Source organism: Ambystoma mexicanum, chromosome 3q (assembly GCF_040938575.1).
Source record: "Ambystoma mexicanum isolate Mex_15411 chromosome 3q, UKY_AmexF1_1, whole genome shotgun sequence".
NCBI lineage: Eukaryota > Metazoa > Chordata > Amphibia > Caudata > Ambystomatidae > Ambystoma > Ambystoma mexicanum.
Window position 1 is genome coordinate 30,742,906 of NC_090926.1, and position 23,027 is coordinate 30,765,932.

Below are 23,027 nucleotides of genomic sequence, written 5' to 3' on the forward strand. Positions count from 1 at the left end.
TCTTCTGCCACGTTACCAATGTTACACAATAACAAGTCCATCATTCTATGAAATGATGATGCAGCTGAGGACAAACTGAATGCCATCCTTTTGAACTGGAATGTGCCAAACGGAGTGATAAACGCTGTCACGGTTCTCAATACTTTGGGTGAACAGATCTGGTGGTATGTGTCCCACATGTCTAGTTTATGTTTTGCCTCCTTCATCATAAGAATAAGTTTGTTGATACATGGGAGGGGTTAACTACCCGGTATTACATCAAAGTTTAGGCTGTGTAAGTCAATACACACTCTCAGTTCATTTGAGAGCTGTTTCTGTATTAATACCACCGGGCTCAGCCATTCAGACGACTCTACTGTCTCTATGGTGCCCTCCTTGACCATTTTATCTAGCTGCACCTGTGACACATGTCTTGCTGTAGCTGGCACTTGCCTTACTTTATGTTTAACTGGTAGTGCGTTCTGTCGTAGCCTTATCTTGTGCATATAGTTTTTAATTCTTCCTGGTTCATTGGAGAACCATCTTGGGAATTCATTCCTTGATACTGACGCTCCTCCTATTCCCACTGAGACAACTTGATCTTCCGTGCAGGGATCGAGTTTGATGTCCAGTTTCGCCTGGTCATTCTACCTGAACACAGCTTGACCTTCTTCTGAGAAGTAGAGTGCCATGACCGTCTTCCTACCTTTGAACTCAACCGTACCATTGATGTAAGCCAGCAGGTGAACCGAAACACTTCTGAATGCTGTGGGTCTGTGTTTTGTTTTCTGACCACGACCATGTCTTTAAAGTGTGTAACGGTAGAATGGCAAATCTGACCCCTAATCGGCCATCGCTCTGGTCTCATTACCGTCCACTCCAATCATGCACTGTGGCTTCTCTGTTGACCAAGATGATGGTCGGCCTGTCTTCCTCCGAGGATGAATTTCCTCCTGCGTCACTGCTCGCTTCAATCAACATGATTTTCTTCCCATGCCCAACCTTCTTCAGTTCGAGCATTCTTTGCTCCCGGCCGGACACTCCTTATAATTTGCCAGATGGCAAGTGCTGGCACACCTGGTACTTTAAAGGATCTCTTTTTCCATCTCTCTCATCCCTGCCATCATTCCTTGGTCTCTCCTTGCTTGCCCTGTACTAGATGGGATGTACCTTGGTAGCTTGTGAATTTTCAGCCATTTCTTTGCATCTGCTTGAGGTTTCTTCAATGGCTCTGGAGATCTGAATTGCCTTGTCAAGCATCAGTTCTTTTTTAAAAATGAACTGATCCTGTATTTTCCTCCAGTTGGTGTGAACAACGAGCATGTCACAAATCATATTCACTGTTTTATTATCAAAATAACACACAAAGCAGCCAATTCTCTCATCCGTGTGACATAGTCGTCCACCATCTCTGATGCTTCTTGTTTCCTACCGTAACATTTGATCTTATGCAGTACAGTATTTGCTTTGTTGGAAAACTGCTTGACAGTGCACCTTATGGCTTCTTTGACTGTTACAGGTTTAAGTCCGGCCAATATTCTCTGTCTCTCCACCCCCATGGCATTCAACAGCATGGCACGCTTTCTGGCTGGGGCATAGTCTGTACCCTCCAAAGCATCCAAATAACTGGTGAACAAAGGCTGCCAATGAGGCCTCCCACGGAATGGTAGGCCTACCTGTAGACTGTAGGAATGCCGGGGATGGCGTTGTTCCTTGCATCTTGGACGCAGGGAATTTGCTCCGTACTCCTCACCGCCAACTATGCTGTATAATCACTGTAGACTTCAAGCGCAAGATCTAGGAACTGGTTTAATCACCAGATAATAATAACTATTTACAAGAGACAGTTGCTTCACCTTCTTTATTGACTGCTTGGTGCATTCCCGCTCCTGCGCATTTGCCTTAGAGTCTTGCATTGTGCCCACTGACCTGGCCTCTTGCAAAACTCTGTCTCCACAATCATGCAGGGAAAATTGAGTTCTGGTTCTGGTTCAGGTCAAAGTTCAAACTCTGTCACAACAGAAGCAAAAGGATAAAATACAGAAGCACTGCCAAACTTTGCTGAGTAAATCAGTAGAGATGCAGAACCTAGAGTGGAATGTGAGAGCTGGAATTGAAAGGTACCTTTTATATATGAAGTAATGATTACCCTAAAATTGAAATAAATAGAGTTTCACAGTTTTTCCACAACGTAGGTGCTTACTCATGTCTATTGGTAACTTGCCTGCGAGGGCACTACTGTCATAAAGTCTGTGGAACATTGGACAGCACTATTTAAGATGGACAATAGGTTAACTGAACTGCGCAGGCATGGTGAAGATTGGGATAATTGGATTTTGGAGTTCCACTGGGTGGAAGCTCTGCCACTCCTTATATACCCAATCTAATTTGCTCAGTGCACTTTTGACATCCATATTTAAAATCAAAATTTGCCACAAAGCCATCTGTCTTCCAGAACTTTATTTCATACCTAGACATTGTCTTGCTGGAGTCGGGTTTATAGCTTGCCAGTTGTCTTACTGGACATGGTTTCACATCATGGCATGTTTCCTCCTGGTCTGGATTTTACATCTCCTGTCTTCCTGTCTTCCTTGCACATTTTACACAGGCCCCCTGTCTTCCTGGGATGGATGTGAACCCCAACGTTGGGCTTTCTATATGATTTGGTTTCAAAGCAGAGAGTTGGATGAATCTTGTAGGCCGTAATGGCTCAGCCATAAGAGGAATTCCACTTGGATGCCTACTTACATCCTTCTTTGTCTTTTCTCTTACCTATTCAGGTCCTGGCACAGACAAAGTCAATTGGCTTGGACCACCTAAGCAAGATTGGGGAAACACCGCTACACGTGGCTTGCCGCCTCGGCAAAAATGAGACAACGCTAGCGCTGCTGCGATTCCAGGCTAAGGCTGACATTGTGGGGGCGCAGGGTTACCCCATCCACATTGCCATGAAGTATAACCAAAAGGAGTGAGTACCCGAACTATGACTTCAACAGTTCCTACCCTCCCCATTTTCCCTTCCGTGACAACCTCAACCCCCAGTGTCCCTTCTCTCCCTGTTTTTCTCCTCTCTACTCCTCTCTCGCTCATCAGATCCTGCTTTCTAATGTTCCCTTCCCAAGTTTGCAACCCCCCTGCTTTTCACCCTGTTGCTCCTTAACAATTTATGATCTCCCTTTTCCAAAATCCTGTCTCTTCAGCTATTTCTCCAGCATGGGGTCTGGCATGGATTCACATGCTCATGAATATTCCCCGTCGTCAGGCTGGGAATCCTCGGTAAAGAAAAAATCAGTATCAGTTTCGTTTCTGATCTGTCTATCTTAGTAATAACCAATCACTGATCTCGGGTTATACTGCCCCCAGCCATTGACTGCCTTCTCCCTATGCCCCGCCTCTGGCAGCCATCCTCAGATTTTTACTGCATGCTCAAGTGTTGGGAGTCCTCGTGTTTAGCTCTCGAGTTTTTTACTGCGTTTTCGCGCTTTTTTAGGTGACTTTCTCATTTTTTCGGTTTAATCGAGCCTCAAGCTCCACCGTTTCTACTTCCGATAACGGATACCCATTTCGGAATTCTTCTACGCCCCTCAAGGGTGAAGTTTTCGTCAAGTTTACACTTCTTGGAGGATTCCAGAAGATCTGTGGTCTACCTCTACGAACATGGCCCAGGACAAGGGAAGCTCGACGCCCGGATCCAAGCTGTTCAGGAACTTCCCTGGATGCGGATTATATAACGTTTTCAAGGAGGACGAGCATTTGCGATGTCTCTACTGCCTTCATGAGGACAAGACGCACGTTGAGCAAGACTGTGCGTTCTGCAAGAACCTTTCAGAACGGACCAAGCAAGATCGTCGTCCCCGCCTCGCCAACTGGCTGGAGAAGGGCACAGCAGGTGAGAAGGCGACGAAGAAGTCTGAGCGGGCTTCTAAGTCCTGTGAGGGCGCCCCGGCGACGGGGGCCCAACAGAAGGCCAAGCACCAGGGAGCGCCGAAAGGTCGGGCTCTTTGGTTGCCAAGCAGGGCACTACTTCCCCGGCACGTTAGGCCACGAGCCAGTGCTCTGGTTCGGGGAAGAGGAAGTCCGAGAACCCGAATAGGCTGCTGGAACGGACCCAGTCGATCTCGAAGGGGGAACGAGGCCCTGACCCTCCCCACAAGGCGAAGGCCCAGGACGCACCTAAGGTGGTGAGGGCTTTGATCCACCCGGCTAAGGCCTCTACCAAAGTGGTCGCTGCGACCCTGGCGGAGCCGGCTGAGACTACGCCAGTGGAAACGGCCTCTGGGCCCAGAGTATCCCTGCCACCGCGGAGGGAATCCTCTTTCCAGCCCATCGCTAAGACCACCGCGAAGCCCCCCGCTGAAAAAGCCCATCGCTAAGACCCCCGCGAAGCCCCCCGCTGAAAAAGAGGGGTGGGGCGGTGGCCATTACAGACTCGGAATCAGCCTCTGAGGCGGAACTGGTGGAAACCGAGAAGGGCCTCAACGAAAGGTCCATAGGCCTCAACAAGAGGTTCATAAGCCTCAACGAGAGGTTCGAGAAGGTTCGATCCCAGGGGACGGTTCCCGCTGACGTGATCGAAGATAGCGACGATGACGACGAACAGGGCCCAGTGGAGCGGCCATCCCGTCCGTCGCAGCCATTGCCCGAGCCCCAGGATAGCTCGGCAGCCATTTTGTTGGCAATCCAATCCTTATGTACTGAGATAAGGACGAGATTACCACGCACCCCGACGGAGGAGCCAGAACCAGACCCGTCGGGAAGCCCTCCGAACAAGCGGATGAGAGTCCATCCCGCTCTGCCCTTTGTACCTGCGAGACCGGTGGACCCCTCATCCCCCTCGCCGGACCCTAGAGAGGATACGGCGACGGATACAGCGACGGGGACGGACGATGACGGCGGCGATGACATGACGGACATCCCGTCGTCACCCCCCGCACGGGCGTCTCCAGCCAACGAGGTTGGCTCTTTCCACGCCATGATAACCAGGGCATCTGAGCTCTTCCGGCTCTACCGCGAAGAACAGAAAAAGGAGGGGTTCCTGTACCAAGGACGAGAGGCCAAGAGGAAGACGGTCCTCACGGTGCCTTTACTCAACGACATCTGGGACGAGGGGCTTGCTGTCCTCAAAAACCCTTCCACGACACCTGCCAAGAGGGACAGGTACGAGAAGAAGTACCGAGTCCTCGATGCCGCCCCCTTTTGCCTCAGGGCCCAGCCCACGCTGGACTCGGTCATCTCGGCAGCGGCTAAGAAGAAGGCAGCGGGCGCAGCGGCTTCAACTTCCACTTCCCCGCCGGACAGCGAGGGCAAGAAGTTGGACTCTATGGGACAACGAGTCATCTCGTCGGCGGCGACGACGATTAAGGCGGCCAATGCCTTAGCGATCATAGCCCGCTACGACAGGGAGCTCTGGTTCAAGATAGCTCCCCTGCTAGACTTCCTGCCTGATGACAAAAGGGCAGAGGCCGTAGAAATTCTGCAGGAAGGCGAGGTGGCGTCGGATCACGCCATAACGGTGGCAACGGACATTGCCGATACCGGATTTCGCCAACTGGGCAACGGAGTTTGCCTCCGACAACGAGGATGGCTCAAGGCGACAGACTTTCGCCAGGACGTCCAGACCAGAGTGTTGGACATGCCATTCGACGGCAACAACCTTTTTGGTAAGGCGGTGGACGAGTCTCTACAGGCCATCAAGACCGACTCGGAGACGGCCCGGGCCCTTGGGGTGCTTCAACAGCGACGGCCCTTTCGGAGCTCCGGAGGCAGACAGGGTGCCTCCAAAGGATCCAGCGGTGGCTCCTCCACTTACTGCCATGCGGCCCGCTCCTCTTCCCAGGAGGCCTACAGAGGTCGTGGCAAGCAAGGGGGTTCCCGCCGCCGTCGCCAAGGAGGGAAAGGGGGCAAGGCCTCCTCCAAGCAGGACTGACCCGGCTGGGTTGTTGGGCCCCCACAGAAGCACCCCGGTGGGAGGCCAGCTGACGAAGTTCGTCAGAGTGTGGGAGTCCATCTCCACCGATCGTTGGGTGCTGGACACCCTGGCCAACGGGCACTCGCTGGAATTCCAAAAGAAGTGCCCTCGCATTCCTCCCGTGGCCAGGAAGGAGAATCGCGTCCCTCAACTGCTGTTGGGGGTGAAGGCGATGCTCAAGAAAGGTGCCATCAAGCTCGTCCCCAGGAGGCTCCGGGGCTCCGGAGTGTACTCAAGGTACTTCGTCATCAGAAAGAAGACAGGCGGTGGACAGGCGGTTGGTGCCCCATCCTGGACCTGCGTCGGTTAAACAAATACATCAAGGCGCAGAAATTCAGGGTGGTCACCCTCCAGCACGTGCTGGGACAGCTGGAGGAAGGCGACTTCCTATCGTCATTGGACCTGGAGGATGCCTACTTCCACATCCCCATTCTAAAAAGGCACCGGAAGTTCCTCAGGTTTGTGGTTCAGGGACGCCACTACCAATTCAGAGCCCTACCGTTCGGATTAAAGTCGGCACCCAGGGTTTTCACCAAGTGCCTAGCACCAGTGGCAGCGCGGCTGCGCCTGCAGGGGATCCACTACCCCTACCTGGACGACTGGCTTATCCGGGCAAGGACAAGGGAACTCGCCGTCGAACATACGACGAGGACCGTCCAGTTACTCACGGAGCTGCGGTACGCCATCAACTACCCCAAATCCCACCTGGTTCCATCGCAAGTAGCACTGTTTCTGGGAGCGAAGCTCGATACAGTGGGGCAATTGGCCTCCCCTTCAGAGGAGAGGACCAAAACCATCCTGGTCAAGGTGCGGCGTCTGTTAGCCACAGACGTGGCCAGGGTGAGGTCCATCAAGTCCCTTCTAGGGATGATGTCCTCATGCATCTACCTTGTACCCCTTTGCAGACTTCGGATGCGTCCACTACAGGAGTTCCTCGACGCCCGCTAGTTTCAGGCAAGGGGCTGCTTCGAGGACAGGATCCCTCTCGACGAGGAGTTCCGTCGGGCGATCCTATGGTGGGGCACCCGGGCGCACCTCACTACAGGCACGGACTTTCAAACCCCGGCGTTTCAGGAGACGGTGACGACGGATGCCTCTCTGGAGGGTTGGGGGGCCCACACCGGAGATCTCCACGCAAGAGGCATGTGGCTCCCGGAGGAGAGGTCTCTCCACATCAACATCCTGGAGCTCCGAGCAGTGTCGTTCCTTCCGTCCCTCAAGGACAAAGTGGTGAGGATCTTCACCGACAACACCATCACAATGTTCTACATAAGGAAGCAGGGGGGCACCAGATCCCCAGCCCTATCCAAGGAGGCCCAGGATCTGTGGCACTGGGCCGTCGCCCAGGGGATGTTTCTGGTTCCCTTCCACTTGGCAGAAAAAAAAAAAAAAATACACCATTGCCGACTCATTCAGCAGGGATCTGCGCTTGTGCCACGAGTTGGAACTACGCCAGGATCAAGTGTATCGGCTCTTCCAATGATGGGGCAAGCCCCAGATCGACCTGTTCATGACGGCAACGAACTGCAATTGCCAGAGGTTCGCCAGCAGTTTCCACAGCCGAGGAGCATGGGCGATGCTTTCTCGTTCCCTTGGGACGGCCTGTTTCTATACGCGTTCCCTCCGTTGACGTTGCTGCTCTGCCTAATCAATCAGCCCAAGAAGTCCAGGTGCAGGATGATCCTCGTCGCACCAGTGTGCCCGAGGCAGATCTAGTTCCCGGACCTTCTGGACTTGTCAACGTCCCCACCAGTCAAGCTGCCGGCGGACGCGGATCTCCTCGCCAGAGAAGGAGGCGCCATTCTCCATCACAACCCACAGTCGCTGAACTTGCAGGCCTGGCTCCTGCAGCACTAGAGTTTGGAGGGTACGATATACCGGCTGATTGCAGAGAGGTTCTTGCAAAGGCCAGGGCGTCCTCAACTCTCAAGTGTTACGGTCATAAATGGAAGAGGTTCTCTGTCTGGTGCCGTGCACAGAAGATTAACCCTCTGCGGATTACGGCCCCTCAAGTACTTCCGTACCTACTGTCGCTGGCCAAAGCTGGACTGGCTCACGCCTCCATCAAAATACATCTGGCTGCCATCTCCCGATATACCAGGACTACGGGACGGGCGTCCTTGTGGTCTCACCGCCTGGTGAAGGAATTTATGAAAGGACTATTCCGATCGTTCCCGCCGGTGAAGGCTCCTGCCCCGTCGTGGGAGCTTAATGTGGTGCTGACCAGGCTCATGGGGGCCCCAGTCGAGCCTATGCATTCGGCGCCTTTGAAGTTCCTGTCATGGAAGACAGTGTTCCTCGTAGCCATCACCTCCGCACGACGAGTGGGAGAGATCCAGGCCCTATCTTGCAAGCCTCCATACTTGACTTTTCATGACACGAGGGTGGTGCTGAGGACACTCCCCTCCTTCATGCCCAAGGTGCCGTCGGACTTCCACCTCAACGAGCCCTTGGTGTTACCAGTTTTCTTCCCATCGCCTTCGACGCCGGCCGAGAGGACTTTGCACTCGCTGGATGTAGCTAGAGCGCTGAAGTTCTACGTGGACCGCACGAAGAGTTTTCGGAAGACGTCACGGCTGTTTGTGAACTTTGGTTCTGTGAATCAAGGGAAGGCTATCTCGAAGACTTCCATTTCCAGATGGCTCTCCGGCTGCATCACGCACTGTCACCGGTTGGCAAACCGACCGCTGCCCGGCCGTCCGAGAGCCCATTCGACCAGAGCGATCGCTGCTACCACGACGTTCCTGTCTGATGTGCCCCTTCTGGACATCTGCAGGGCTGCTACGTGGAGGCCGACGCACACCTTCACGAGATTCTACTGCATCGATCAGGACTCCAGGGAGGAGTCCAGGGTCGGCCAAGCAGTGCTGCGCAACCTGTTCGCCTAAGGTGAGCCGGGTGAGGAGGTAAGCATTGCTTAATGTTGAGTTTTGGATGTAATGCTTAATGTTGAGCCTTTGCCACCTCCCATGGTTGTTCATGTGTGTACTGCTATGTATTCTTTTATTCATGAGCATGTGAATCCATGCCAGACCCCATGCTGGAGAAGGAACAAGTTACTTACCTGTAACTGTTGTTCTCCAGCATGGGTCTGGCATGGATTCACATGCGAACCTTCCCGCCTACCCCTCTGCGGCTCTTCACTTGGTCATACTGCCACTTTGCTTGCTACCAAATATGAGGATGGCTGCCAGAGGCGGGGCTTAGGGAGAGGGCAGTCATTGGCTGGGGGCAGTATGACCCAGAGATCAGTGATTGGTTACTACTAAGAAAGACAGATCAGAAACGAAACTGATACTGCTTTTTTCTTTACTGAGGATTCCCAGCCTGACGGCGGGGAATATTCATGAGCATGTGAATCCATGCCAGACCCATGCTGGAGAACAACAGTTACAGGTAAGTAACTTGTTCGTTCTACTTTATGTTCTGGAAGGGGCTCCTCTGTCTCCTCTGTATTTATTATCTTATTTTCTGTTCTCTGCAATGTTTGCCTGTCTTTACTCCCTTGCTGCCCCTCTTGAATAAGCAGTTTTTGCTGTGCCTCCTTTTAATTTGAAGCCCTTTTTTCCCCTCGGCCGATCCCTCTTACAGTTCTTGCTCCCTTGGCTACCTTAATTTCTCCTGGCCGTATTGTTTTTTAAAAGTTACTATTTATATTACTATTGGTCATGCTTTAATAGGTGTTGCAGGCAAATGCCTCAGTGACACACACATAATAAATTAATAATTATGCTATTTTCTGGGTTTATGTGGTTGGGCCCTGCATATGATGCTGCCCCTAGCATTAAGATGGTTCTACCTGGACATGTGACACTATACTTGCCATGCAGGACTCTACCTGTTAACAAAGTATATACCTGTGCATTTGAAGGCTGTAGCTGGGCAAATGGTGTTGCCACTGGCACCAAATAAAGCTAAATGTGTTAGCTTTGTCAGTGCTTGTTCTCAACCACCTTCATATAGCTCATGTCATCTAATGTACTGCAATGTTTTCCATGGGAAAACGTCTTCCTGAAAAACGTCTTTGGTAATAGGGTCAACCGAATAAAACGGTTTGTTCTTTCTGAATGTTCGCCATTGTATTTTAGCGCTTTAATCCCTTCCCCATTGATCAGTATGTTTTAGGTCAACCTTATTGCAAAGGCTGTTATTCAGTAGAGGTTTTCATAGGTTAACCTGCAACATTGTGCACAAAGGGATAGAACTGGCAGTCCTTATCCCTGTTTTTAAAAATGGTCATTTTTAATAGTGCCAAGGATTTTGTAACTCCTGTGTGGCATGCACTGCCCTTGGAGTGAAGGGTAGGCGTCCCGCTCTTCTGGGGCTTTTTGTTCTTAGTCTCTTCGAATAGGTTCATGCCTTCAGAAATTAGATACTTGGGGTGGACATCTAGTGCAGCTGTCACACTCTTACCTTCTGCTGTGCCTTCCCTTCCTCCTCCACCCCTTTCTGCACCCCTCGCCTAAGCAGTTGCTCCTTGCGCTTGATTTTCCTTCCCACTTCATTCTCTTTCATCTGGAGTTCTGGCTCCTCTTTCCCCTACCTGCCAATCCTCTCTCTCCTAAACAGTTCCTACTGTCGAGAAATTGCTCTCCTTGATCCGTTAGTCTACTTGGCAGTTTCTTTCCTTCATCCTATCCACCTGCTAAACCTTCTACCGCCTTAACAGTTCCTTCTATTCTTGTCACTCCCTCTTTTTCTTTCACAGTTCCTAATTCCCATTTACTGGCACCTCACTATGTCTTCTCTTCTGTTTGCAGCTGTGCAGAGGCTATCCTGGATGTAGCTGCAAATCAGGCTATGGCAAGGGATCCTTGTTATGGAGGAACACCTCTCCACTGGGTCAAAAGTGTGGAGGTAATGTGGACGCTACCTAAAAAATACATCAAAAATAAAATTACATTTTGCCTCTGCTAGAATCTTCGTCCCACCTGCTCCATATCTTCCAAAAAAATTCCATACCTTTATGTCCCTGTGGCAGGCTCTGGAATATTTCAGGGAGCTCACAGGGACTTAATGGATGCCAGAACTCGTAGTACCATTCAATTCCATACTTATTAAAGTTGACCCGATTTGAGTCTAAACAGGTCTTGGTGGTTTATTGCCTAGAGGCATAGGAAGTTAAAACAAGCAACATGAAGTACGCAATCCAGACATGGTACGGAAACTGCATAGCAAAAGCTGTTCGATGCAAGTATAACGTTCCAATTTACTCTGGAGAACCTTTTGGTACAACCTTTGACCTCGGAGATGGCATGGGAAGTGACGTCACAGAAAGTAACATCACAGGCAAGTGCATGTGGGCGGCACACCTGGAAGGCCTTATTTGTATGACGGTCCACTTCCTTCCAAAACTAAAGATGTATGCGTGTAAGGTTTTAAGTTTGTCCTAAACACAAGCATTTCTCTGAACAACATTTTGTTGCATACTTATCTTTGCTCATCTGTTTCTCTACGCCAATACAGAAAGGGGACCAATCATTTTTGAGCCAGTCTTGGGTCTGCCAAAACTGGGAACAGCCATGTCACCTCTGCATAGCAACCTCGGGCATGTTCCAGCCTTGTTGGAAATAATCCATTGGGTGAGCTTCGTTCCCCAAGCATACAAAGTATGGGAGCACACCTGAGCATACATTTTCACACTTAGTGGGACAAACTAAAACCAACATGTGAGGGAGGGGAGGCTTTTAATCTATTGTAACCTCTACCATATCTCTGGACAGTCTCTCGTACCATTTTATGCAAAACAGTTTTCGTCCTACAGCCAACACTAATGTAAGCAGTCTGATCCAAACTACTAGACCCCAATGCATGTGTGTGTTTGAACTGCTAGGGCCTCTGTCCTCTGTATGGACACAGGCACTAGCAGTTCAGATTGGACTGCTACCTTTGGTTGCAGGTGGAAGACTTTTTTGCATGTGGCTGGTCTCCTTCTACAACGGCACAGACAGGATAAAAATAATGGTATGCAAACCTGCCCAGATCGAGAAAATAGGTTATGATTATCAAAGCCTTGCATCGATCACTTTTAGATTTTACACTTCTTTCCGCTCCGTAGGTGAATCCATTGAAAATAATGTGTAAAGTATCTCAGTTGATTGATGCACCTGCTGCAGAAAATATTGTGCAAGATATAGGTCACAAGTTTGTATCTTTGATGAACTCACAAATTATTGAATCTTCCTGAGGCTGATAAAATGAGTAACCTTGAGTAGACTTGTCTTATCTGGGGAGGAGGAATGGTAAGCACAGCTGCTAGTGGACTTAAACCCTAGGGGGATGCCAACATTAAACTAGTACTCATGCAGTTCTCCAACCTCCATTGCTGTCAAATGGGTGCATGGGTTCTAACTTCTAGATTTCCCATGTAGGAGCTGTGAGAAGCCTGAAGGTGTCTCACCCGCTAGTCCCCTGGGATCTGTCATCCAGGTGGCCAGGACACGGACATCGCTTTTGGATCCAGTTCCTGCGGGTGGACCAGTGCGGGAGGATCACCTGGATGAGGGGTTTTCAGGGGGGTGGGAGTGGGACACCAGATGCTCAGACGTGGTATCCCCTTCCCTGTAACACCTTTTCACAGACATCTCACTGAGAGATAACGGACTAACACCCGAGCTATATACCTGACATGTCCCAACACAATGATTAGGTAGAGTCAATAAATTACTGATCATTACACACACCCAACATCCTTCACACTTCCCCACATGGATAAAAGGCGGAGCACGAAAAGCACACCCTGAGCAAGGCAAAGCACATGAGGAAGCAGCGGTTACAAGATGGAAGTTTAATATGAGGAGAAATACGGCAAGACCAGAGAGGGTTGCAAGGAGGGAAGTGCTCTTGACCTTTTCAGAGAAAACCTGTTACATTCACACACTTTTGAGAATCAGAAACATAAGGCCTGGAATGAAAGCTGAAGAAACCTGCATTGTTTGTCAGAGGTACCCGGGGCTCTCCTGCGTCGATAGCCAAAGCGGGAAGGAGCATGTGCCGCTGCAGTACTGTCCTTGGCTCCTACAACAAAGCAGCACCAGTAAAGTTAGCACAGCCAGTGAGTTGGGGTGACTGATAGCAGACCGGTCTGTGTTAGAACCAAGGTTGCAAGCAGCAACACTGTATCAAGAAATCTGAAGAGAATAGTGTGTGAAGCGTATGTGGTGAGCATCGCAAATATAATTGAACATTAAAGGAGTGATTGAACTTTTGAAGCCAAGATAGATACTGGCCCTCATTACGACCCTGGCGGAAATCGAAAAACGATGGCGGAAATGCAATACCGCCATCGAATAGCGCTCGGTGCGACTATGACCCGTCACCGCAAAGTACGAAGCCATTAGCGACACCGTAGTGAACGCCAACGCTAACTGCACCAAGCACGCGCGCGCGCGCCATGCCAAACCGCAAACACCACCATGGTGCAACGGTACGCCAATTCCGACCCTAGCGGACATGTACCTAACGCCATCAGGCATGGCGGAATGTACCATTCCGCCATGGCGAGAAGTACGGCATCGCGAATCAACCGTAAACGGCCCCACTGAGTGCCTGTACACCGCTCCCTGCCCACAAAGTACAACTCCCTGTAGGTGCAATGAAGTCACAATGCAACCATTGAAATGTACAAAGCACCCATGCATGCCAACGAACAAAAGCAACACAAGAGGGGCCAATGGGAGCTGCAGGTCACAGATGGCACAAATACAGAAGCCATCCCAATGGACATGACCACAGTCCCCCACCAAGAAACGCACGCAAACACAGGCACCTGTGCCCAGCAACATTCCGAAAATCACAACATTCCACCAGTCCACCTGGCTGACCGGCATCTGTTACACAAAACCCAATCCCCCGCCCCTGAGCATGACAACATTCAAACTGTCACATAGGCAGCCCCCATCCCTGACCTCACGGGCTCAGTAGGCAAACGCGCCCAGTACAGTACCACGCAACTAAACCCCGAAGCTGGAACCCAATGCAGATCTCCTCACAATACATCGCCCCCCAAATAGGCATATGCCACATCACTTGCAAAGAAAAACGCTACACGGGCCAAATCTGAATAGCAATTTATGCACATCAAAGACACCAAGCCCATACAGCCATCAGGCCATGAACTCCAAAACACTAATCACCATTGTGGGCTGCATCCGCAAGAAATGACCAGCCACTACTTGTGTGTCGCCCTGTACCCCCATGGTACACAGAGCCACATTCACGTACGAAAAGGCAACATGGAAGCGCACAGAACCGCAGGGCTGTCCCAATGGGGAGGCACTAGTCCAGCTGAAAGGCCGAAATGTTGCTCCGAGACACCAGTACTGCGTAAGGGCATGTGGGCCATTGGCGATCGTCCCATCAGATCGTAATGCTGCTCCACCGATTAACACGAAGCAGCAGGTGTCGGGAGTAAAATCCATCTGCAGGAGTGGCATACAGATGGCAGTGGCAAAAGGGGAGGAGATACCTGTCAACCAGAAGAAAAGAAAAAGAACAGAATGGCCATCAGAACTACATTCGAACAACTCACTTCAATGATCACACGAAATCCACAGCCATATGCATGCTAGCCCACTCAAAAGGATCATCACCACCCCAAAACCACTTGCGACTCATAACCATCTATATCGAGGTGCAAACACCATCACTAACGAGTGTACCTGTGCATGCGTCTGTCAAAACAGAATCCATCAGATGGGAATGTCAACGTGCATGGACACAAGTGTCTGAGGGCGCCTCGAGACAGGGAGGGCTCAACAAGGCCAGATAGACGATGGTCCCACTATGGCAGGCCTGCATCACATAGCGTAGGGGAGGCGGATAGATCCCAAGAAGCCCTGTACATGGCAAACTCTGTATCAAATCACCTGCCCATGCATCCATTCATCATTCCCTCATCCCGGGATCAAAACGCCTGAATAATTACTCACATGACATTAGAAACATCCATTGAGTCTGTGCGTTATGCAGCCTGCAAAATCCACAGTGCCCCAGCCCGTATTTCCAGTGTTGTGAAGTAACATGTATTTTGGAACGGCCGGCCTCATCGCCCACGTAGCTAATGCGCATCCCAAACTATTCATATCAATCATTGCTCCCTCGCCATGGGCCCTGTCTCAAGGACATTGAACAATAGAACGTTATATTTGCAGTCAGACCTGTGGGCATCTCCTCGCCGCCAGCTGATAACCGAAAGCGCCGCCCTTCGAATTCCTCATTTGAAACATCACGTCGAAAAGGCATCTGTGGCCGTTTGAAATCCCTAATTATTCCATCGAGTGCGGCTGTGTGTGAAAATGGCAACTGCCTTCACCCACGAATGGGACGCCCCGCCCGTCGTTGCAACTCGGTACAGTGATGCATGAGGGCCCACCGTTACTCGAGTACTACGTTCCACTGACCCTTCACAAGTCTGTTCGCGACTGCACAGATGGAATGGGAAACAATGGGACCATAGCCGAATGAACATAACAACCAATCCAACACGCCCATCGGGTACAAATACATGATAGCAATAGCAAGATACCATTCCCCGAATTGCAGCGTTGTGCGCGTGACGTGCTCGGCCAAAGGGGAGAGCAGTTTGCACAGGTGGAATGAATCACCACAGGTGGAGGCCATACAGCCTGAAAACACATGAATTGCACAGCCAGTCTCCTCCCACAACCACACCGAAATGCTACCGGCAGGACTCGCGATGTTGGCCCTGGGGGACCTGATAGCGCTGCAAGTGCTCCAACTCCAAGAGGAAGACGAACACCAACTACAACCGGCCGCACGGAGGAGACGCAGGAGGAGGAGGAGGGCAAGGCAGGGCCAGCAAGGCCCACCAGCACAGCCACTACCACCACGCAGGCAGCCCGCAATCCCACGCCTCCGAGCACATCCGTTCAACCTCACTGATGAGCAGATCCACACCCTCTACCGTTTGGACCGGGACACCATAGCCGCCATTGTGGACATGACACAGGCTGACCTTGTCAGCATGATAGATAGCCCAACCGCCATCCCACCCCTACTGAAGGTGGTGTCTGTACTCCACTTCCTGGCCACAGGCACCTACCAGCACACAGTCGGACAGTTGCATGGCATTTCTCAGCCACTGTTCTCACGGACACTATTGCAAGTGCTCGATGCCCTCCTGCAGCACGCAGACGACTACATCTGCCTACCACGCTCGGAGCAGGAAATTACAAACACGAAAGTGGGATTCCATGCACTTGGCGGCATACCGGGTTGCATTGGTGCCATCGACTGCACCCATGTGGAATTGGTCGTCCCACATGCCATGGAGGCCCAGTACCGCAACCGAAAACAATTTCATTCCCTGAATGTACAAATGGTGTGTGACTCCAACAGGATCATTACACATTGTTGTGCCCGATTCCCTGGATCAACCCATGATTCTATGGTCTTGAGGAACTCTACAATACCACGCTACATGGAGCGACACGCAGGGAACAGATCCTGGCTACTCGGTGAGTCTCATTACATGCATGATGATGTGGGGTATGTGAATTGGCAATGACCTGGCAGGAAGGGGGGGGGGGGTGTGCGTACGTATCAATGGCATTCCACATCATACGTTTCTCGTCCACATACAGGTGATGCTGGATATCCACTGAAGAGATGGCTCCTCACACCAGTCCGGAACCCACGGGACCAGCATGAGGAGGACTACAACCATGCCCACTCACGTACCCGTGTAGTCATAGAACAGGCATTCGGCCTACTGAAGGGCCGTTTCCGCTGCCTCAGCAGGTCTGGCGGGGCACCCCTGTACCGCCATGAGAAGGTTGCAAAGATGGTGATGGCATGTGTCATGCTCCACAACATGTGCGTACGTAGAAATGTGCCCATGCCCCCTGACGCAGAACTGCAAGCACCTGATGATGGTCATGATGAGGGTGGGGATGTGGCAGCACCTCATGGAGTCTGCGAGGCACCGGAGGCCCGTGACATTCGTCAGCATCTCATTGATGTATGCTTCTAGCACTCACGCCTGGTGGCTGATACATGGACACGGGACTCGTGGCACTGCGTGTCTCTGGGACATGCACAATATGGACTGTACGCCTATGATGGCCTAGTACACAAAGATCAATGTCCACACATCTCATTGGTTGATCGTGCACTTTTTATGGCATATGTGATGTCATGTTGAACACCCTATCGACCCGCCACCCAAGTGAGCCCAACACACCCCCTCCACCCCCCTACCTCCCCCCCGAACACCAGTGTCCAAAGATGCTCATTGTCAGTGGGCTGTCGCTATTGCAGGCCCCCTCTGCGGGTATCAGGGGCACCCCTGCCTGTGGAGCGCAGGTTCCTTCCAGATCTACGTTGGGGGCTGCCCTGGACGGAGCTTGCAACGGATGATGTGTCTGCCTGCTCACGTCCATGCATGTCCCTAAGGGTTTGCGAGAGCTCAGTGAGCACACGGCGCACTGCGGCAAGTTCGGCACATACGTCCTTGGCCGTCGCATGCAGTTCCCCCCTGAGGCTCTCGGTGCTTCTCTCCATTTGGACTCTCAGGCTCTCGGTGCTACTCTCGATTTGTGCCCTAAGTGTCTCAGTTGATGTTTCTATGTCTGCCTTAGTGCCCCCACATTCATCAGCATGGTCCTTGAGGAGCGTGGCCAGTTGCTGCTGTTGTTCGATCAACTGGTCGAGGGACTGTTGCCTCTGCTGGGCCAAGGCCATTTGCGGGGGTGTCACGGAGGGGCTGTTGTCCTCATGTTGCATTGCCACAGGGCTTGTGGGGGATGGCCAGTCGTCGTCTTGTGGGTGCCCCTGCGTGGTATCCTCATGTTGTACGGGATGGGACAGACAGGGGGATTGGGACAGGTCATGGATGGATCTGACTTCGGCATCCCCGTTTTCTGTGTCGGAGCATGCTGCCATCAATGGGGTGTCACCTATGGTGCTGCTGCCACCGGAGGCAGTGCCTTCTGTGGCATCCATTGGGGGGACCTGTGGTGGTGGTGTTGTGGGCATGCTGGCTGCTGGGGTGCCTGTTGATGTTCCCTCCTCTGTGCTGCCACCTGATTTGTGCTGCTGCCGTGTCTTGATGCGTGCAGCTGAGGTGGAGGGTCTCTGGCCGTTGGTCTTGGCCCTCTTTGCAGGTGTGCTGGTAGGGGTGTCCTGTAGCTCGTCGTTTGGATCGGACCCTGTGGTGGAGTAGAGGAGGGCGAGGGTTATTGGTGGGTCTGTGGGAATTGGAATTGCATTGTGTCACATGCATTGGGGTGGTACCTGAGGGTGATTTGGGCCGGGCCCTTGGAGGTGCTTTGATTTGTGTGTGGAGTGAGGGTGCAGTTGTTTGGCAGCCTGCAGTTAGGGTGTGCCTGCTGCACGTGTAGTGCGTGTATTAGGGGTTTTTAATTATTTATGTATTTATTGTGGGTTTTAACGTGCGCTATCAGGCCGATGTGTGTGGACGTTCTCCTGGACATGTGTTTCTGTTGCACTATGTGGACGCATGGTACTTCACATGGATGGACTGTGTGGATTTGGCATAGTTTTTCCTGGCCCACCTACCTGTATCTTCGGATGTCTGCACTCCTTTCTCCATCCCTCCGACTCCCTCTATGCTCTCCATTCCGATGGTGGAGGCACAGATTTCTTCCCAGGGGGTCAACTTGATGGGTGATTCAGGACCTCCCCCGGTGGCTGTGGCAATGTTGCGGTTGGCAGAGAGTATGCTGCGGACGCGTATCCGCAGGTCGTCCCATCGCTTGCGGCATTGCTGTGGGGTGCGGGGTGCGGTCCCCACCGCACTTACCCGCTGTGCCACCAGAGCCCATATGGCCTTCTTGTTTGCAAGTGCCGTCCTGGTCATTTGCGTGGAGAAGACGACGGCAGCATTCTCCTGGAGGGTCTCTGTTAGCACGGTGAGTTCCTCACGGGAGAAGTGGACCTGCCGCTTGCGGTCGCACGCTTTCTTCGCTACTTTTCCCATTTTTCTTGGTTTCGCTAGGGTGGTTGACGGGTTGGGGTGTGTTTCAGGGTAGTGATTTTAGTGGTTGTGTGGTTTTAGTGTATTTATAGGTGTACGCCGGGATGTTTCCCGTTCCGGGCCCATGTTTTAACTTCCGTTTCCGTATATTTCCGGCCACCGTACTTTCCGGTAGGCGCACACTGCGGTGACCGCTAAGAGGGGTGGCGGTATTGCACCTGGGGCGCCGTACGGCGGCGGTGTGGGCCGTTTTGGGGTCATTTCCGCCATCGCGGACTTTGCACTTCCGCCATGCCGTGGTGCTCGTGCCCGATGGGTCGGAATGGGCCGCACTTTGCTCCTTCGTGCAATGGCGGAAACGCTATTTACGCTGTGGCGCTCCGGTCAGTCGCTTTCCGCCAGGGTCGTAATGAGGGCCACTGTATACAGAGTGGTCTGGTGCCACGTGGGTCCACATTCGAAGGGCACTGTTAGGCATCCAACTGAGAGGGGTCAAGTGTAAAAAGGAATTGTGAAATTGTGGTCCTACAACAGGTGAAGCTTAACCTTGTGCACATTTGAAAGTCTTCGATAGTTAATGCGAACTGAAATTGGTCCGAACCCTGCTGAGAGAGACTAATTGAGTAAGAGGAAGGATCTGAGCCCCAGCTGAGTGGGATCCGCGATGAACCGTGAGTCAACCGAGAAAGAATTATCTCTGAACATTGGAGTAGGGGATCAGAGCCCGGAAGAGGGGGATCCAAAGTAACGATTGGTGTATAAAAGGGATCTGAGCTCGGCTGAGGGGGTTTCCAGGGTGAAGAGTGTATTCACCTGAATTAAGTACTTGTAAAAGGAAAGGAACTTTGTGTTTATTTTGGTACATCAGGCCCTCTGAATCAAGAAACTTTGATAAATAAAGAGACTTGGGCACAGAAGGCCCTGATGCTGGTTATGGAACTGTATCCTTGTGCCGAAGCAGGCCGAGAGTGTGCTATGCTCGAGTGAACTGCCTTGTCCCGTGCTGAAAACGTGGGGAAGGGAGGAAGGCCAATGGCCTGAACATCCTGACATATCTTTTTTTGTGAACACTTCTTTCTTTTTCATAAACGCCACCCCACACTATTTGTATTTAGAGATAAGGATTGGCAATAGTTTTTATTAGTATAGGCCCTTATATTTTGACTATTTGTATTTAGAGATAAGGATTGGCAATAGTTTTTATTAGTATAGGCCCTTATATTTTGACGAGACTCCACTACGACTGCATTATTATTATTTGATGGTCGTAGCTTGCACCCATCTGTAGGTTTAGGATTAGATGGACGTTTATCACACCCTTGTTAAAGTTCAATATACCCCCCCGAACTGTGGTCACTTGTCTGTCTTTCTGTTGATACCATGTCTTGCTTACAGAGCATGCAGCTCAATCCTAATGCAGAACCTTCAACTGTGCTTATGTGAAATTACAGGAGGGGGCCATCTGCCTTAAACAAGTAAGGGTAGAGTGGGGTTGTGGGGATTGAGGACGTGCTCGTAGGTGTCCTAATGTGCCCCTTTTTAATCTAGGCAGAGAAAAATGTATCGTCCTCCTGTGTCAGTCCCAAAGATCCAATAAAGTCTGAAGGAAGGAGGACTAAGGACTTGCCCACGAGTGCTGTTTTTTCAAATGCTTATTGTATCAGAAATATGTATAAACAAAGTTTTAAAATTGCCCTGGATAAGTGGTGACATGTTGTTCAAGTTCTAGCTTTTTAGCTCATATTCTGTATGCGTGTATGCTACTTGCATTTTTATTTTTCCACTATAAACACAGAACTGCAAGTATCAGAATGCAGTGCGATGGGAGCCTAAAAGCCAGGAATGGCTGATTCTATCACACTTTACATGGACCAACTCAAAATTCCTTTAATCTCTCCACTTGTGCGATAACATCACCTGCTTCTAGTAGTCGAAAGCAGAGTTCATAAAAAGGTCATGAAAAAAGCAATAGTGAACTGCAATATCCCTTTTACGTTGAGTAGGTGGTATTTTATTCCTTGTAACACATAGCTGTATTGTCATCCCCATTTACATTTGGTCTCTGATCTCAGGTTTTCTATAATGCAATAAATATTTTGGTTGTTGATATATAGAATCAATGTAGCATCTATTCAGTTGGACAAAAAAACGCTAATATCCAGCTTGTAATGTCTTGTAAAAAATATTTCTGGCAGTCTAATACAATGCATTTAAAGGTTTTATGATTTAAAATGAGTGATAACATGCAACTAAATCATGGTTCTCCTCTGTTAAATTCAAGCAGTGCACAACATAATTATTTTGACCTTAAACAGCTCCTAATCAAGCAATGTTGGCAAAGTATCAAGGCAAACAGAACCCACTGTAATATAGCTTGTTAGACCTGCAGCCAGGGCCGTACCAAGCTGTGTGGGCCATGAATACTGAGTTAAGACCCAAGTGCAGCATGGACCTTTAACGAGTTCTGAGACAACAGAGCGCTGGGTATGCCCCACGCTGTCTCTATAAAGCTATTCAACCCCCTATCCCAAAATTATCATTTCAAATGCCCTAAAATTATATAACAGTTTTTATTATTATTTTGGGTTATTCTTTCATTTCAGTATATTTGAAAAAAAAGCAACAGGCAAAAATAGAATTAGTACCCGGCGAGGGGGTGTGGTGGCCTCCGAGCCAATGGGGAGTCTCAGAATGCGTGCGGGGGGTACTAGCTTCCCAACTATGGCTGCCACTTTCTGGAACTCCCTCCCTCCTCAGATAAGGTTGATTGACTCTCAAGCAGGCTTCAGGAAAGCTATCAAAACTAGGCTCTTTGTTTGACAGTTCACATGGACTACCTGTTTGTTTCATTATTTATGCTACTAACCGGCCTGTACCAAGTTATCCCTGCTGGATGACATTTTTTTCGAACCCTGTATGTTTCTCTGTAAATGCAATGAAGCAAATTGTACTAAGTAATTTCTGTTGGGCCGCATTCCTGTAACCCTGAATCAAGCCTTTTTACTTTGCCTCATAGCGCCTCGATGCCTTTGGGCTGTAGTGCGCTCTATAAATCCAAAATAAAAAGAAATAAAATAAAAAAAAGGAATGCAGGCATTACCACATGGTAATCCTGCTGCCCTGAGCCTCCTCTCAGCCGGCGGCTGCCATCTCCCCTCGCCGCGGAATCAAGTAAGTCTTCTCCCTCACCTCCCACCCCTGAATTCCCTTAACTACTTACCTTCTTTTTTTTTCCATTTCGAGAGTGGACGCGCTGGGAACACTTCTGTCCCCAGCTCGTTCGTTCCCGATCAGCGACAGGCCATCATGGAAAGGGAGAAGGGACTAGGTGTAGTCCCTTCTCCCTGTTCCATGGCGAACATTTTCTTTGTTTACTATGGCTGCCAGAGAAAGAGAAAACGGACTACGTTTTCTGCCTGTGGCAGGCATTTTTAAAACCTTTGTTTTTCCGGCTGCGAAACGCAAAACGTCCGCAGCCGTGAGAAAAAACAACATTAGTACGCCGGTCTAACGGGCAAGGATACTAATGTCAATAAGCCCCTTGACTGCGGGCCATTACCGCTACGCTTGGGCCTGTAACTATGGGCCCCGGGGGCATTACCTTAGGCGGTAATGGCCCGCAGTCTCAGGACTTATTGCCACATCCATGCATTTTTTCAGTAAACTATCCTTTTGACCAATGCAAAACAAAACTTATCTTATTTTTATAACTCGCCGTAATTTTGATATGCTATGTGATATGATATGGCATTTATAACGTGCCTATACACAAGTGTTTCAAGGCGCGATGAGGAAAGGGAGTGGGAACAGAGGGAGGACAAAGACAACGATCTTACTAGGCCAAGTAACATTGAGATTGCGCAAGTGCGGGGGAGTCGGAGGGGAAACGTGCAAGATGAAAGGGGAGGGGTGCAGTGTTACACATGGTATAAAAAACAACTAAAAGTGCGGCCAGTAGGTGGCAGGTGCAAGGGTAAGTGCAGACAGCAGGTGTCCAAAAGTGCAAGTAAAGGGGACTGTAGGGTTACAGATACAGACCCAAGTGCTAGGGTTGCCAGGAGGCAGTGCGGGTGTGCAACTGGGTGGGCAGGGACCTCGGCCCGAGATCAGAGGGTAGCCAGG

At 50.6% G+C, this 23,027-nt stretch overlaps 1 protein-coding gene across 1 annotated transcript in view; it reads left to right on the forward strand.

Annotated features, from left to right (window-relative positions):
• The window catches only part of PLA2G6 (phospholipase A2 group VI), an 840,871-nt gene that overhangs the window by 283,963 nt on the left and 533,881 nt on the right, over window positions 1-23,027 (forward strand). The window contains exons 5-6 of the mRNA XM_069652989.1: window positions 2,760-2,947; window positions 10,708-10,804. Of these exons, the coding sequence (XP_069509090.1) occupies window positions 2,760-2,947; window positions 10,708-10,804 (285 nt within the window). The remainder of the gene's footprint in view (window positions 1-2,759; window positions 2,948-10,707; window positions 10,805-23,027) is intronic.